This window comes from Garra rufa, chromosome 5 (genome assembly GCF_049309525.1).
Source record: "Garra rufa chromosome 5, GarRuf1.0, whole genome shotgun sequence".
Taxonomy (NCBI): Eukaryota; Metazoa; Chordata; class Actinopteri; order Cypriniformes; family Cyprinidae; genus Garra; species Garra rufa.
Genome location: NC_133365.1, coordinates 23,987,600 through 24,000,896, shown reverse-complemented (window position 1 = coordinate 24,000,896; position 13,297 = coordinate 23,987,600). Strand labels below are relative to the sequence as shown.

General features: G+C 36.1%; 1 protein-coding gene across 1 annotated transcript in view; it reads left to right on the top strand.

Annotated features, from left to right (window-relative positions):
* fer (fer (fps/fes related) tyrosine kinase) overlaps positions 1-13,297 on the top strand; it is a 37,455-nt gene extending 24,158 nt beyond the window's left edge. Inside the window, exons 16-18 of the mRNA XM_073840268.1 lie at positions 3,832-3,986; positions 6,497-6,619; positions 8,255-13,297. Coding sequence (XP_073696369.1) covers positions 3,832-3,986; positions 6,497-6,619; positions 8,255-8,391 — 415 coding nt within the window. The 3' untranslated portion in view covers positions 8,392-13,297. The remainder of the gene's footprint in view (positions 1-3,831; positions 3,987-6,496; positions 6,620-8,254) is intronic.

Below are 13,297 nucleotides of genomic sequence, written 5' to 3'. Positions count from 1 at the left end.
AACATACTCAAAAACTCTTGAAAATTTGCACACACGTCGGAATCTGCCGTCGTCCGGACGCCACAGAGGCTGGGACCCGGGCGTGGTTCAGGGCCTCTACAGCGCCCCCTGGAACACAGTTTGAAAACTTGATGTACTGCGCACACATACTTGCGCGTATTGATATGAAACTCGGTACACATATAGAACTCATCGAGCTGAACAACTTTTGTACTCTATGTCATGGGCTCCACGCAACAGGAAGTGAGATATTTAGGGCTGTTTAAAAAGCGCATGCTCTGGAATTTAACGTACTCCTCCCAGGAATTCCATGGGATTGTCACCAAACTCGGTCAGCATGATCTCAAGACATTGGGGACGCTAAATTGCGAGGAGATTTTTGATATCTCGAACGGTTTGGCCGTGGCAAGGCGACAAAGTTATGGCGAGAAATGAGAAACAGGAAGTGTCTAATAACTGTTGCACACATTGCCTGATTCTGATGGAACTTCACCAGTTTGTTCCTTGTATGATGCCGATTCCATAAATGTGACTATTATGAGTCAAAGTTATAGCGCCACCAACTGGCAGCAGGAAACGTGTCATTTTCAAAATGCTTTGAAATCAGCCTCTTAATTTTACTTGATTTTCTTCAAACTTCATCAAAATAATGTCAAAACACGGCCGATGAGAATATGTAAAGGGGTTGATGATAAATCAAATACCGTTGCCATGGCAACGTGTCAAACTTTAAAATTTGATTCCTGTCTTTTCGAGGCAGATAACATGCTTAGAATTTCATGAAACTCAACACACGCATCAATATTAATGATAGTTAGACACTGGCAAAAGGTCATAAATGGGCGTGGAGCAGGCACTCTCTAGCGCCATCTTTTGACAAAAGTTGGGGGGTTAGTTTTTCCTACAGTCACAAAACTCTGTACATATATTGTTCTCATCAATCTGGACAACTTTCTAAATCAAACTCATTAGCTAAGACCAACAGGAAGCCGGCTATTTTGATTTGAATGTGGATTTTTGGAAAAATCAGGCTGTAAACAAATTCACACTCCTTCTAAGAAAAATAAGGTATTCACACCAAACTTTTTTAACATGAAGAGAAGATTCTGAAGATGTTAAATTGCGAGCGGATTTGGGATATCTTGAACGGTGTTGACGTGGTGATTTTTTAAAGATGTAGTAAAAAACATAACCGTAATTTTTTTATATCTTTAAAGTGCAGCATCCAAACTCTTTAAAACTTTTTTCACACAGAGATCTTATCATTCTGAGCAAGTGGTGTAAATATCAATTTTATACAAGCTTCTATGAATTAAAGAAAATTAAAAAAAGAAATTAGAAACCTGCTGTCACTCTGCCTGTGCCTGTCTGTGTTCAGTCACCATTGAGTCACTGAAGAGTGACTGAAGGGGGGAGGGGTGTAAGGGAGAGAGACCAGTGGAACATGCTGTTTTGCTTAAGACCATCTTTGAGGAAGATGCACATTGCTGTAGCGTAATCGACATAAATATGTCTGATATTTTGAGAAAATATAAAGGGTCATTAAATCTTTCATTGTTTGTATTTTGCAGTTGTTGTTTTTTATTTATTTTTACTGAACTGTACCATGAACTTGTCCTATTCAGTCACATAGCAAAAGATTCAGAAAAATACAACTTTTAAGCATGAGTGATTTATCTTCATTGTAGACAATATTTTCATAGTGTTATTTATTGAATATAAAATTATAATAATTAAAAATTTCAGGACAAACTTTGACAACAAAACAAACTTTGCTGTTATCTGTTCAAAACATCCGAAAACCATCATTTGAAGATCAGTTATATATATATCGCCCCATTAAAACACTCAACTTGATTTTTAAAGATATTTTGGAAGAATTAAGCGTTTATAGAGCACTTTATTGTGTATTGCTGTACACCCACATGAACTGTGTTCATGTTCATGTTAATTCACAGTACATAAACTAAAAGATACTAATTTACCTTTAAACAATATATGAATACTTTTTTTAGCTTAATATTAATTAACATTAATAAATGCTATTTAATTATTGTTCATGTTAACTAATATAGTTAATGTTAACAAATGAAACTGGATGGCAACATTTTATATATTGTGTGTATGTGTCTCTGTGTTGATTTTAAAGTGTAACCCTTTCAATTCAGTAAACTTAAAATCCAAACTAGCAGAGGGTTACTGTGAATGCATTTGCCAACTGTGCACCGTCTTCCTTATTGATTCTTAGTTATGTAGCGCTTAAGAGTGATGTCTTATAACAGGAGTCACCAGCAAAGCAATATCCACATTCAAATTGTACAGATAGGTAACGATTTAAGCAGAAGTGGTGAATGTAATGCAAGCAATAATAACATTTTGTTATCATCATGAATTACATGTTCTTATCATCATCATCATCAGAATATAGGGAAAATGTTCACATTTGGTTCACAGTTGGCATTATCTGAAGTCCTTGCAGGGGATTAGGTTTATAGCAAACTCCTCCTAGACATTTAATGAAATCAACATTATATTTGGTCAGTCTGATCTAGAGGCCTTAGAGATGTTAAATTGTGAAGATCTTGAGTTTTCGTTATAGGGCGTGTCCGTGGCGGCCTGACAAAGTTTGATGTTTCGCCATGGACATAGGTGTAATAACTCAGCCATAAAATGTCTGATCTGCCTCAAACTTCACAGGTTTGGTAAGAGTCCTGGCCTGAAGACACCTAAAGGCCAATATTCAGATATTATCATAGCGCCACCTGTTGACACCAGGATATATCATATCTTTCACTAACTCAAACATACCAAGGTCAATCTGCACCAAACTTCATATGTTTGATAATAGTGCTGGCCTGAACACATCTACATGCCAATAATCATTTATAGGCATAGCGCCACCAGCTGCCAATGGGAAGTTTGGCACATTTAAATGACTTATGACATATTTCTCATATATTTACTGTATTAAAAGCATACTGCCCACCGTTTGCTGTTTTCCTAAAGCAACCGGTCGGCGGTGAGCCCGGGTGCGAGGGCCCGTTCATCGCTGCTTGCAGCTTTAATTTAAAATATGTAATAATAGGGCTATACAGCCACTTAGTGGTTAATTAATGGTATTAGACAACATATTAGAAAAAGTAAATTAATCAAGCCATTTTGGGCTGTGGGTGCTTTTGAACTGATGTGAGGTTATATGACATTTTGCTGTCTGTATGATTTAATTATATTGCTGTTAGGCCCTAGAGCATCAGAAATTCATGAAACTAAGCGTGTTTCCCTAGAATGATTTTACATTACATACATTATCTGTACATTTTTGTTCTGGAAGTGAACTACTCCTTTAATGTAGAGAATTAAAGAACCGTTTAAATCATTTTGGCCAAGAGGGCCAGAAGGAATCATGGTCTGTCCAAAATCTCATTTGTGACGTTATCATACATTCACAGGTTCCAAACTGATCTAAGTACAGGGCTGCAAGACTCTTGTACTCTGAAGTTTTGTTAAACAGTTAAACATGTCAAGACTTGGATGTTCTTGACAGCAGAAGGTTGATGATCCTGTCTCGGCTGCTGCAACTCTCACTGGGCACTTTTTCCAGACTGGGGGTGTTCATAAGTGTAATCACAGAATAATTGTGGGTCTAGACTGCTTGCTCCAGCTCCTGGCAATCATTTTGTTGGCAGAAGTTTAGTTTTCTCACTTTTGATTTGAAACCAGTTTAAACCAATTTTCCCATAGATGTCCAATCACAGTCATGATTGTGAGCTGAGAGTGCATGTGTTGCATTGTTTATGAGGTGACATTACAGTGTTTCTCAAAATCTTGCAGAGATCTGGCTGCTCGCAACTGCCTTGTGGGAGAGAACAATGTGCTGAAGATCAGTGATTTTGGGATGTCCCGCCAGGAGGACAATGGCATCTACTCCTCATCAGGACTGAAGCAGATCCCAATCAAGTGGACTGCACCGGAAGCACTGAACTATGGTAAACCACTCATGGTGTCTGTGCTGCTGTTAGATTAAGCAATTTCCACCACTTAAAGGGATAAATCACCCAAAACTGCAAATTCTGTCATTAATGTCATTAACTTACATTAGCGCTGTAAGTTTTAAGTTAATCCTGAATTAAGATAAAAAGCTAGTTGAAAGTTATGAAGCAACAGGATTAAAGTTAATCTATTTTAAATATAAATTGAATCCAGGATCAAAATGATGGTTGAAATGTAAACCTGCTAACTTTTTAGAATCATTTGCTAAACCCTGATTTATTCTAGGTTTAAGATTAATCCTTGTTGGCGCAACACACCCTAGGGTTAATAATTGGTGACAGAATTTTCAGTTTTGGGTGAACTTTATCTGATCCGATTATAGTTGTTCTTGACTCAAAATTTCAATGATTCAATGATCTGAATAAGATCATTTAAGTCAGACATTCAATGATGAGTCTTCATGTCTGACTCCAAATGTGCCAAGAACTGGGAGATCCTGGTAGCTTGAGAGTGTATGCGACTGATGGCATTAAAAGTAGGCTACTCATGCTGATTTTTTGGATTGATTTTTTGAGATAATTACTGTCAGTTATTTATGAACTCAGTCTACTATAAAAGGTCAAGCAATTTGTATTGTGTGAAATGCTTGAATGTGGACATTTGCGTATCAGCGACTGTACATGATAGGCAACCTTAGTAAAAAAAAAAAAAAGTAATGTTAAATTAACGAGCATGTATCTTCGCAGCTGCTGTAGCAGTTTGAAATGATAAAAACATAGTAACACATTTTGCCCCATATGATGTCTGTTTTTATATTGTATGTTTATACTTTGTCACCATGCATTTTACACATTTTTGTTATATTTTCTCATTTTCACTTGAATTATCAGTAACCTAAAAGTCCTTTTTTGACTTTTTAACACTTAAATGATTAGTTCACTTCCAGAATGATCAATGGGTTGAAGGTCCAAATTGCAATTTCAATGCAGCTTCAAAGGGCTCTACACAATCCCAGGAATAAGGGTCTTATCTAGTGAAACGATCTGCCATTTTCTAAGAAAAATACAACTTTATATACTTTTAAGCACAAATGCTCGACTTGCACCAGCTCGGCATTACACATTACATAATAAACGTAGTAAACGTGCAAAGAAAGTCAAATGCCCTTTACAGAAAAATGGAAAACAACGATGTTGGACGATTTTGAAGTTGGAGGAGAAAATGAAATGGAGTTTTTCTGCCCTACCCTAGCTTTTTGAACCAAAATACACTCAAGAAGAACTAACTGCGCATGACTTTTCCAATGTGATTATGTAATGTGTGAAAAAACGTAGGGCAATACGAGCATTTGTGGTTAAAAAGTATAGAAGTTTTTATTTGTTTAGGAAAATATCCAATCATTTCACTAGATAAGACCCTTATTTCTCGGCTGGGGTCTTTTAGAGCCATTTGAAGTACTTTAAACAGCAATTTGGACCTTCAGCGCGTTGACTTCCATTAAAGTCCACTATATGGAGAAAAATCCTAGTATGTGTTACCAGTGTTGCCAACTTTTTTCAATGGAAAGAAGCTAAACCCTGCTTGAAAAGTCGCCAAATGTCGCTAAATGACGTCATACGCTCATTAGCATATTCATGGCGTCAGTACGTTGTCTTGCGTCTCTGTGCTCACATACTGCTATTTGATGCAGCCAAATTCAATAAAACTGTTTTCATTTATATATTTCATAGATATATTGATATATTTTACGGTTTCTTTTGTCAGACAACGGGGTAAATATGAAATTGTGACTGAAACGCAGCCCATTAGGACTACATAACCAGCTCTCGAAGATATATCTACACTAAAATCGTTATTCATAATCACGACATTGTCTAAAAAAATCAAGTATACATATGATTAAGACAATGGCTGTGCTGTGATTTCGGGCTATACTTGCATGTAAAATAGAGTTAGAAGCATCAGAATATATATTTTTTTATCTGAAAATGCTGCTTCTCTGCTGCTCACTGAACAGAGCAGACGCAGATAGAGAGAGAGAGGGAGAGCGCGCGCGCTGGGAAAGCACGACTTCGCGCTCGCGCGGCAGTACCAGAGAGTCTCATAAGCTAAATAAGGTTTTTCCAAGAAGTCACTAGATTTGTCGCTAGGCGCTTTTTTGAAAAAAAAAAAGTCGCTAAGGGGGTCTGAAAAGTCGCTAAATATAGCGACAAAGTCGCCAAGTTGGCAACACTGTGTGTTACCCAAAAACCTTCATTTCTTTCCGACTGAAAAAAGAAAGACATGAACATCTTGGATGATAATATCAGGATAATATTAGGCAATATTTATTCTGGAAGTGAACTTCTAATTTGAGTACATTCAAATGAAGTACTCAAGGAATATTTTAGAGCATCCGTGCTTTTTACCCAAGTACTTGATTTGTGTTCTTCATCCAGCACTGAGCAGTCAGATTCGATCTTACGTTGGATCCAGTCGGATGTTTGACATGTTGTTTAAATCCCAGGGAGATACAGCTCAGAGAGTGATGTGTGGAGTTATGGGATCCTCCTGTGGGAAACATTCAGTCTAGGAGTGTGTCCTTACCCGGGCATGACCAACCAGCAGGCTCGAGAACAGGTCGAAAAAGGTACAAAACTTTAACTTCAATTAATTTTTTTTGTTTTATTATAATTTTTTTATTTATCTTTAAATTGTATTATTATTTTTTTTATATTTTATTTAGGGCTGTCAGTTTAACGTATTAACTTAATTAATTAGTTATGCAAAAAAAAAAAAAAAAAAACGTGATTAAAATATTTTAACGCAGTTAATGCGCTTGCCCCGCCCCCAGACCTCTACATCATGTTACATTTCATATAGTTGACAAATATGATGCAGGGCAACAACTCCACAACTGCTCAATTTTGCAGAGAACATATTACCTTTGAAGCCATAGCAGAATTGTTGTGTCTCAGAGCAACACAGCGGTGTTTAGTTTCTGAATGAATACGCGTTTTAAACGAATCCTGCGAACCAATTTGATTCAAAAGCCCATTCATATAAAGAGAATGAACGAATCAAGTAAACGACTCGACGACATTTACAGTCACCTGCTGGTAGATTTAGTTTCTTATTTAGAATATCATTTCATTAAAAATAATAATAATAAAAATAAAAACATAAAGGGGTAGTTCACTCAAAAAAATGTAAATTCTGAAATTAATTCACCCTCTTATTGTTTCAACCCTTTCTTTTGTGGAACATAAAAGAAGGTATTTTGGAGGTTACCAATGACTTTCATTTTATGAACAAAAAATACTGAGATGTTTCTCAAATTATCTTCTTATATGTTCCATAGTTTAAGTCGAAGCAGCCTAAATGTTTATGTATAATACATTTTATGCTGAATCAAATAAATTATTTCTTTCTAAAGCCACTGTTTACTGGCTACTTTCTCATTTAACACAATAATAGCTTTAAATAATTTTTTTTGGGTATTTTCACAGCCAAATTTAGTTTGCAATTAATTAGATTAATTCAATCAAAACATCATGTAATTAAATTAAACATTTTAATTGACAGCCCTCATTTTATTATATATGACCCTGGACCACAAAACTAGTCATAAGGGTCGATTCTTTTTTCTTTTTTTTCTCTCTTTCCATTGATGTATGGTTTAGGATAGGACGGTATTTGGCCAAGATAAAAATTTTTGAAAATGTGGAATCTGAGGGTGCAAAATCACCTTTAAAGTTGTCCAAGTGAAGTTCTTGGCAAAAAATTAAGTTCTGATATATTTACAGTAGGAAATTTACAAAATATATTCATGGAACATGATCTTTACTTGATATCCTAATGAGTTTGGGCGAAGAAAAATAATTTTGACCCATACAATATATTGTTGGTTATTGCTACAAATATACCCGTGCGACTTACGACTGGTTTTGTGGTCCAGGGTCACATATTATTAATTCAATTATATTTTAATGTAATGATGATATAATAAATTCATTATTATTAATGAAATTAAATTATATAACAATGCAACACCCTGTTTTTATTCTGTAATAACTGGACACTGAGTGACTAGGGTTTAAAATGTTCATCATGCTTGAGTTATTAAACATATTTTTTTGTTTTAAAGTAGGCCCTGCACAGTATGTACTACACAGTGTGCAGTACCTTAGTACTACTGTATGTTCTGAATATAACTTGCAATCTGTTCGCATTTTAACAATTTGCTTTATAATCAACACTGACAGAAAGTTTGTGTATAATGTAGGTTACAGAATGTCCTGCCCGCAGAAGTGTCCCGACGAGGTGTACAGGATCATGCAGAGATGTTGGGAGTACAAGCCTGAGAATCGACCCAAATTTGTCGACATTCAGAAAGAACTGGCCGCTGTCAAGAAAAAATAGCCTTTAATGAGGAAATGGCTGGAAGGCCAACCTCATACTTCACATCCAGGTGATCCCTAATCTGCAGAGAGAAACACAACGATGTTTCGCCCTCGAAATTACATGCTATTATTGTACTAAAGAGTACTCCGTCACATAATCACTGTGTGAACTGCCTATGCACCAGCTGTTTTGAGCCATTAGCATGGAGAGAGAGGTCTCAGCTTTGCTCTGATGTCAAAATTATGCAGATTTTCCCGTTTTTTTGGTTTGTAACTGAGCAACAGTTAAGCTACGACAGACAGAACGTAAGATGTATAAGGTATATTCAGTATGCCATCGAGTATTCCTGTGTACGCACCAGTGAAAAGGGGGATAGTTCACCTAGACATGAAATTGTCATCATTTACTCACCCTTATGTCTTTCCAAACCTGTTCCAAAATGACTTTTCTTTCTTCTGAGGGTTAGTTGGGTCCAATATTGTTTTGTACTGTACATTTATATGGACAAAACAGTTGAAACACTTCAAAATATTTTTTTGTTTCAGTCATACAGGTTTGGAAGGCCATGAGTGTAAATAAACGATGGCAAAATGTCCCTTTTTGGGTAAATATCCCTTTACAATATGGAGATGAATGTGTGAAGATGGACTGCTTGTCCACCCAATAACACAATATTGTTTTCTTTTTTAAGTGCTAAAACCGAATGGTTTGGGGAGTTTTATAGTCAAGCCATTTTATGTCATTTTTATAATTTACAGATGTTTGTCAGTCACACAAAATAACATGTCTCAGACTTTCATCGAGTGGCATTCCAACGTTTTAGCACTCGTCAAGCAATGAGACCAAATGCATAGATTTACCTAAGTGCAATTTCTGATCACACAAATAGTATACTACAGTCAGGTGGCCTTAATGTAAAACTGAGCGATTCTGCCAGGCTGCTTAAGACCAGTTGAATGACATGGACACTGCATCAATACAGTTTACAAGCCTTCAGATTTCTTCCAAATACTTCAACCTCTCACCTCTTCATGTTTAAAGGGATAGTTCAGAATTGTCAAAAAATGTCAGCTGTCATTATTTACTCACCCCTATGCCTTTCCAGTGCTTTAGCAAACAAAAGGAGAAAATTACTATAATGTTCACACTGCACTTTTCCATACTGTGAAAGAAAATGGTGACTGGAGCCCTTACAGGGTTAGTTCACACCAATGAAAATTAGCCCACGATTTACTCATCCTCAAGGTATTCTAGGTATATCTAAATTTCTTCTTTCAGTCGAATCCAATCGAAGTTATATTAAAAATGGTCTCTTCCAGGTTTTATGATGGCGGTGGGTGTTTCTGTTCAACAGTCTAAAAGAAGTCCAATAAAGCGCATCCATTGATGGAGGTGAAAAAGGCCTCCTGTAGCAATTTGATGCGTTTTTGTAAGAAAAATATCCAGATTTAAACCGCAATAATCACTTTTCTCTAGTTTGGACCGACTGTCATATGTGCAAGCCGTTCCGGGCGGATGACGTAGGATGTATGGTTTGCAAATGCGCCGCTGATCTCGCGAAAACGCTTTGTTTACAGGGGCAAAGTTTGCTTACTTTAATAAAGGAAAACCCTTTTCCATTGGCTTTTATCGAAATCCTCCATTTTTATTTATTTATTTTTTTAAATCCTCTTTTGTACTTCTAATTCATGACCATTGTTTTGTTTTGCTCTCTCCTCTCCACTTTCTGCATTTGTCACTTCTCAGCTGCGCAGGCACAACGCATACATCTTACGTCATCCCCCCCCAGAATGGCTTCCAACAGTTGGCGCAAGCTAGAGAAAAGTGATTGTTTTAAATTTTGAGATTTTTCTTATAAAACCACATTGATTCGCTATAGGAGGCCCTTGGAGCCATATGAGGCACTTTTTATTATAGATGAATGCACTTTATTGGACTTGTTTTGGACTGTTGAACAGAAACACCCGCACACTGCCATTATAAAGCTTGGAAGAGCCAGAACCAACCATTTTTAATATAACTCCAATTGGATTCGACTGAAAGAAGTCAGTCATATACACCTAGGATGCCTTGAGGGTGAATAATTCATGGGCTGGTTTTCAACCCTTAAAGCTTCAAAAAGGACAAGAAAAGTATCACATACAACTTCTGCAGTAAATTTCAAATCTTCTGAGGACACAAGTTGCTGTTCACCGAAAATCTTTTGCTTCATTGTAGCTCTCAGTTACTGGTTTTGGTTTGTATGCATTTAGTTACGTAATATGAAAGTGATACCAAAATGCTGTTCATTTTTCATATTCATTATTAATTTTGCAACAAATTTAAAGGGACAGTTCACCCAAAAATGAAAATTCTATCATTAATTACTTGTGTTGTTCCAAACCTGTAAAACCTTCATCCATCACCAGAACACAAATCAAGATATTTATGCGTAATGTTATGAAGCTGCAAAAATAACTACTTTGTTCAATTTCTTCTCTTCTGTGTCAGTTTTCGATGTGAAAACTGTTCACAAGAGTACCACGACGTATGCGTGTTCATTAGCTGTATTCTGATTCAAGTAAGGCTTGGCCAAAAATCGAAATTGAAAAATCTTTAGACATGTTTACAAAGACCATATGCGCATCTACTTCAGAATACCAGCTTCTGCGTAAGCAGCACAACACACATGCGTCATGGTACTCTCGTGAACACACATCAAAGACTGACATGGAAGAAAATAAATGATTAAATACAATTATTTTTGTTTTCTTTGTGCACAAACAGTATGTTCGTAGCTTCATAAAATTACAGTTTAACCACTGTCACATTGACTATTTTAACAATGTCCTTACAACCTTTTTGGGTCTTTAATGTGTTAGCTGCATTGCTGTCTACGCAGGGTCAGAAAACTGATTTTATTAAAAATATGTAAATTTGTCTTCTGAAGATGAACGAACGGTTTGGAATGTTTGGAGTGAGTAATTATGACACAATTTTCTTTTTCGGGTGGAATATCTCTTTAAACACATGGAAGCATCAATGAGGGGAAGATTTTCAGTGAATAACAACCTAAATTTGTCATTCTGTCAAACAAAGCTACACAGAGTATCGAGAACAAGTCAAATAGAGACTGCTTTTCAGATACTTTTTGCAGTTTGACAGTCCCAGTGTTCATTAAATCCTTTTATTTTATGGAAAAGAGCAGCTTGGCTTTAAAACACCTTCTTGGAACAAATAAAAATGAGTAGATAATGACAGATTTTTCATTTTTTTTTTTTAAATTTGAACCATCTCTTTACATTTACAATGTTGCCATGTAGCATATTAGACGTCACCTAAAGCTCTGTCCAAAACTGACTGTTTTGTCCTGTTGGGAGATTACCAGCAACCAAAGCCAGTCACAAGCATGTTTATTTGTCTCTATGCCATTGTCTTGGATTGTGATGTTCTTATTCTTGTGCATTTGTGCTATTTTACCATCAGGTTTTCTCATGCAAACAACCCTTGCGTCCTAATAGATGCATTTACCTACATGAGTATTACAAGTTTGGTTAGACAATGATGTTTTGTATTAAGACTATCCCAGGTTGTTTCCTACTATTTTTATCAGGTGCCATTTTTTCAATGCTTACATACCCATACCCATCTGTGCGGGTCGTCTGGACCGTGTCTTACCAGCAACTCCTGAGTCACATAAATTTGTTGTTCCATTTCCACAAAAATGGAATAGTGGTTTCTTCCAGGTTTACTCTATAAAAGCATTCCTTTTGTATTTTGTAAATACTTTTTTGTAGATTCAGTAATGTAATTTTATAGGTGTTTGTTGTTTTCCACTGCAAAACTAATAGAATGTGGATGTCTGTTAGGACTATGCGTCAAATTTTCAGCTATAATAGTAGCGATGAAGACCCAGAATCAATACTGCTCTAATATTTGCACATTTGGAATATGTAAAGAGGGTCCCATAGCGTTGACTGTGCTTCTTTCTACCCTGCAAGATCTTAGTTTTTTCCTCTTTACGTTGTTGCCATCACTAATGCAGCCGAAAGTCAATGGAGTTTGACATGCAATAAAATGCATGTGCCAATCATGCACGACTGGTGACAATTTACACTTAAAGCTACTGGATAATACAGTTTGGATTCGTATCCTTGCATGATTCACCAGTGGGTTCAGATCAGATTTATTTTAAGTTAAGCAGCTGAACTTGCATTGATTAAACTACTGGTGGGTGAGCTCTTTTTTTGCCTTTTTAAACGTCAAAGCAATTATCCCTATAGTGTGTTGTTTGAAATACTGTAATATTATTCAAGCATTTTAATCTTTTTACTTTTTTTGTACCATTCACTATAATTCCTACTGTCAGTGTATTAAAGCAAACGCCAGTATTGTGTCTCACATTATATTGAAATTTGTGTTATTCAGAGACGTGTCCCATGTCGGACTTGCACATAACTTCCATCAGAAAAAAACTTTTTTGATAGAGCAGGGATACTCTAATAAATTTTCAAAGTACTTAATAGAAACGTTTCTGTTGTCATTCAAATTGGCAATTCTTCCTTCCCTGTGCTGGACTATTTATTCTGTGATGGAAACATTTTATGTATTGATTGCACTTTTGGCCTTTTTATGCTTTAAAATGATCCCCTAATATAAAATGAAATGATCAACTCAAAACCGCCTTGAATTGATCCATGGACAAACGTAGAAAAGCAACACTGGACGTTTCCTTTTCAAACGAATGCTTTTAGAGATCTTCACCCCTGCCAACTGAAAGAGGAAATATTAAAAGACAAATGGTTGACATTTAGATGGTTGATTCCTTGTTTTCCATGTAGTTTTCTTTCATCTGTCTCTGTTTGCTCGTAACACCTCTCTGATGGACATTCAATTATAACAATGTCTGCTCATTGTTTATATTGTACACTTGCAATAAAGTTTT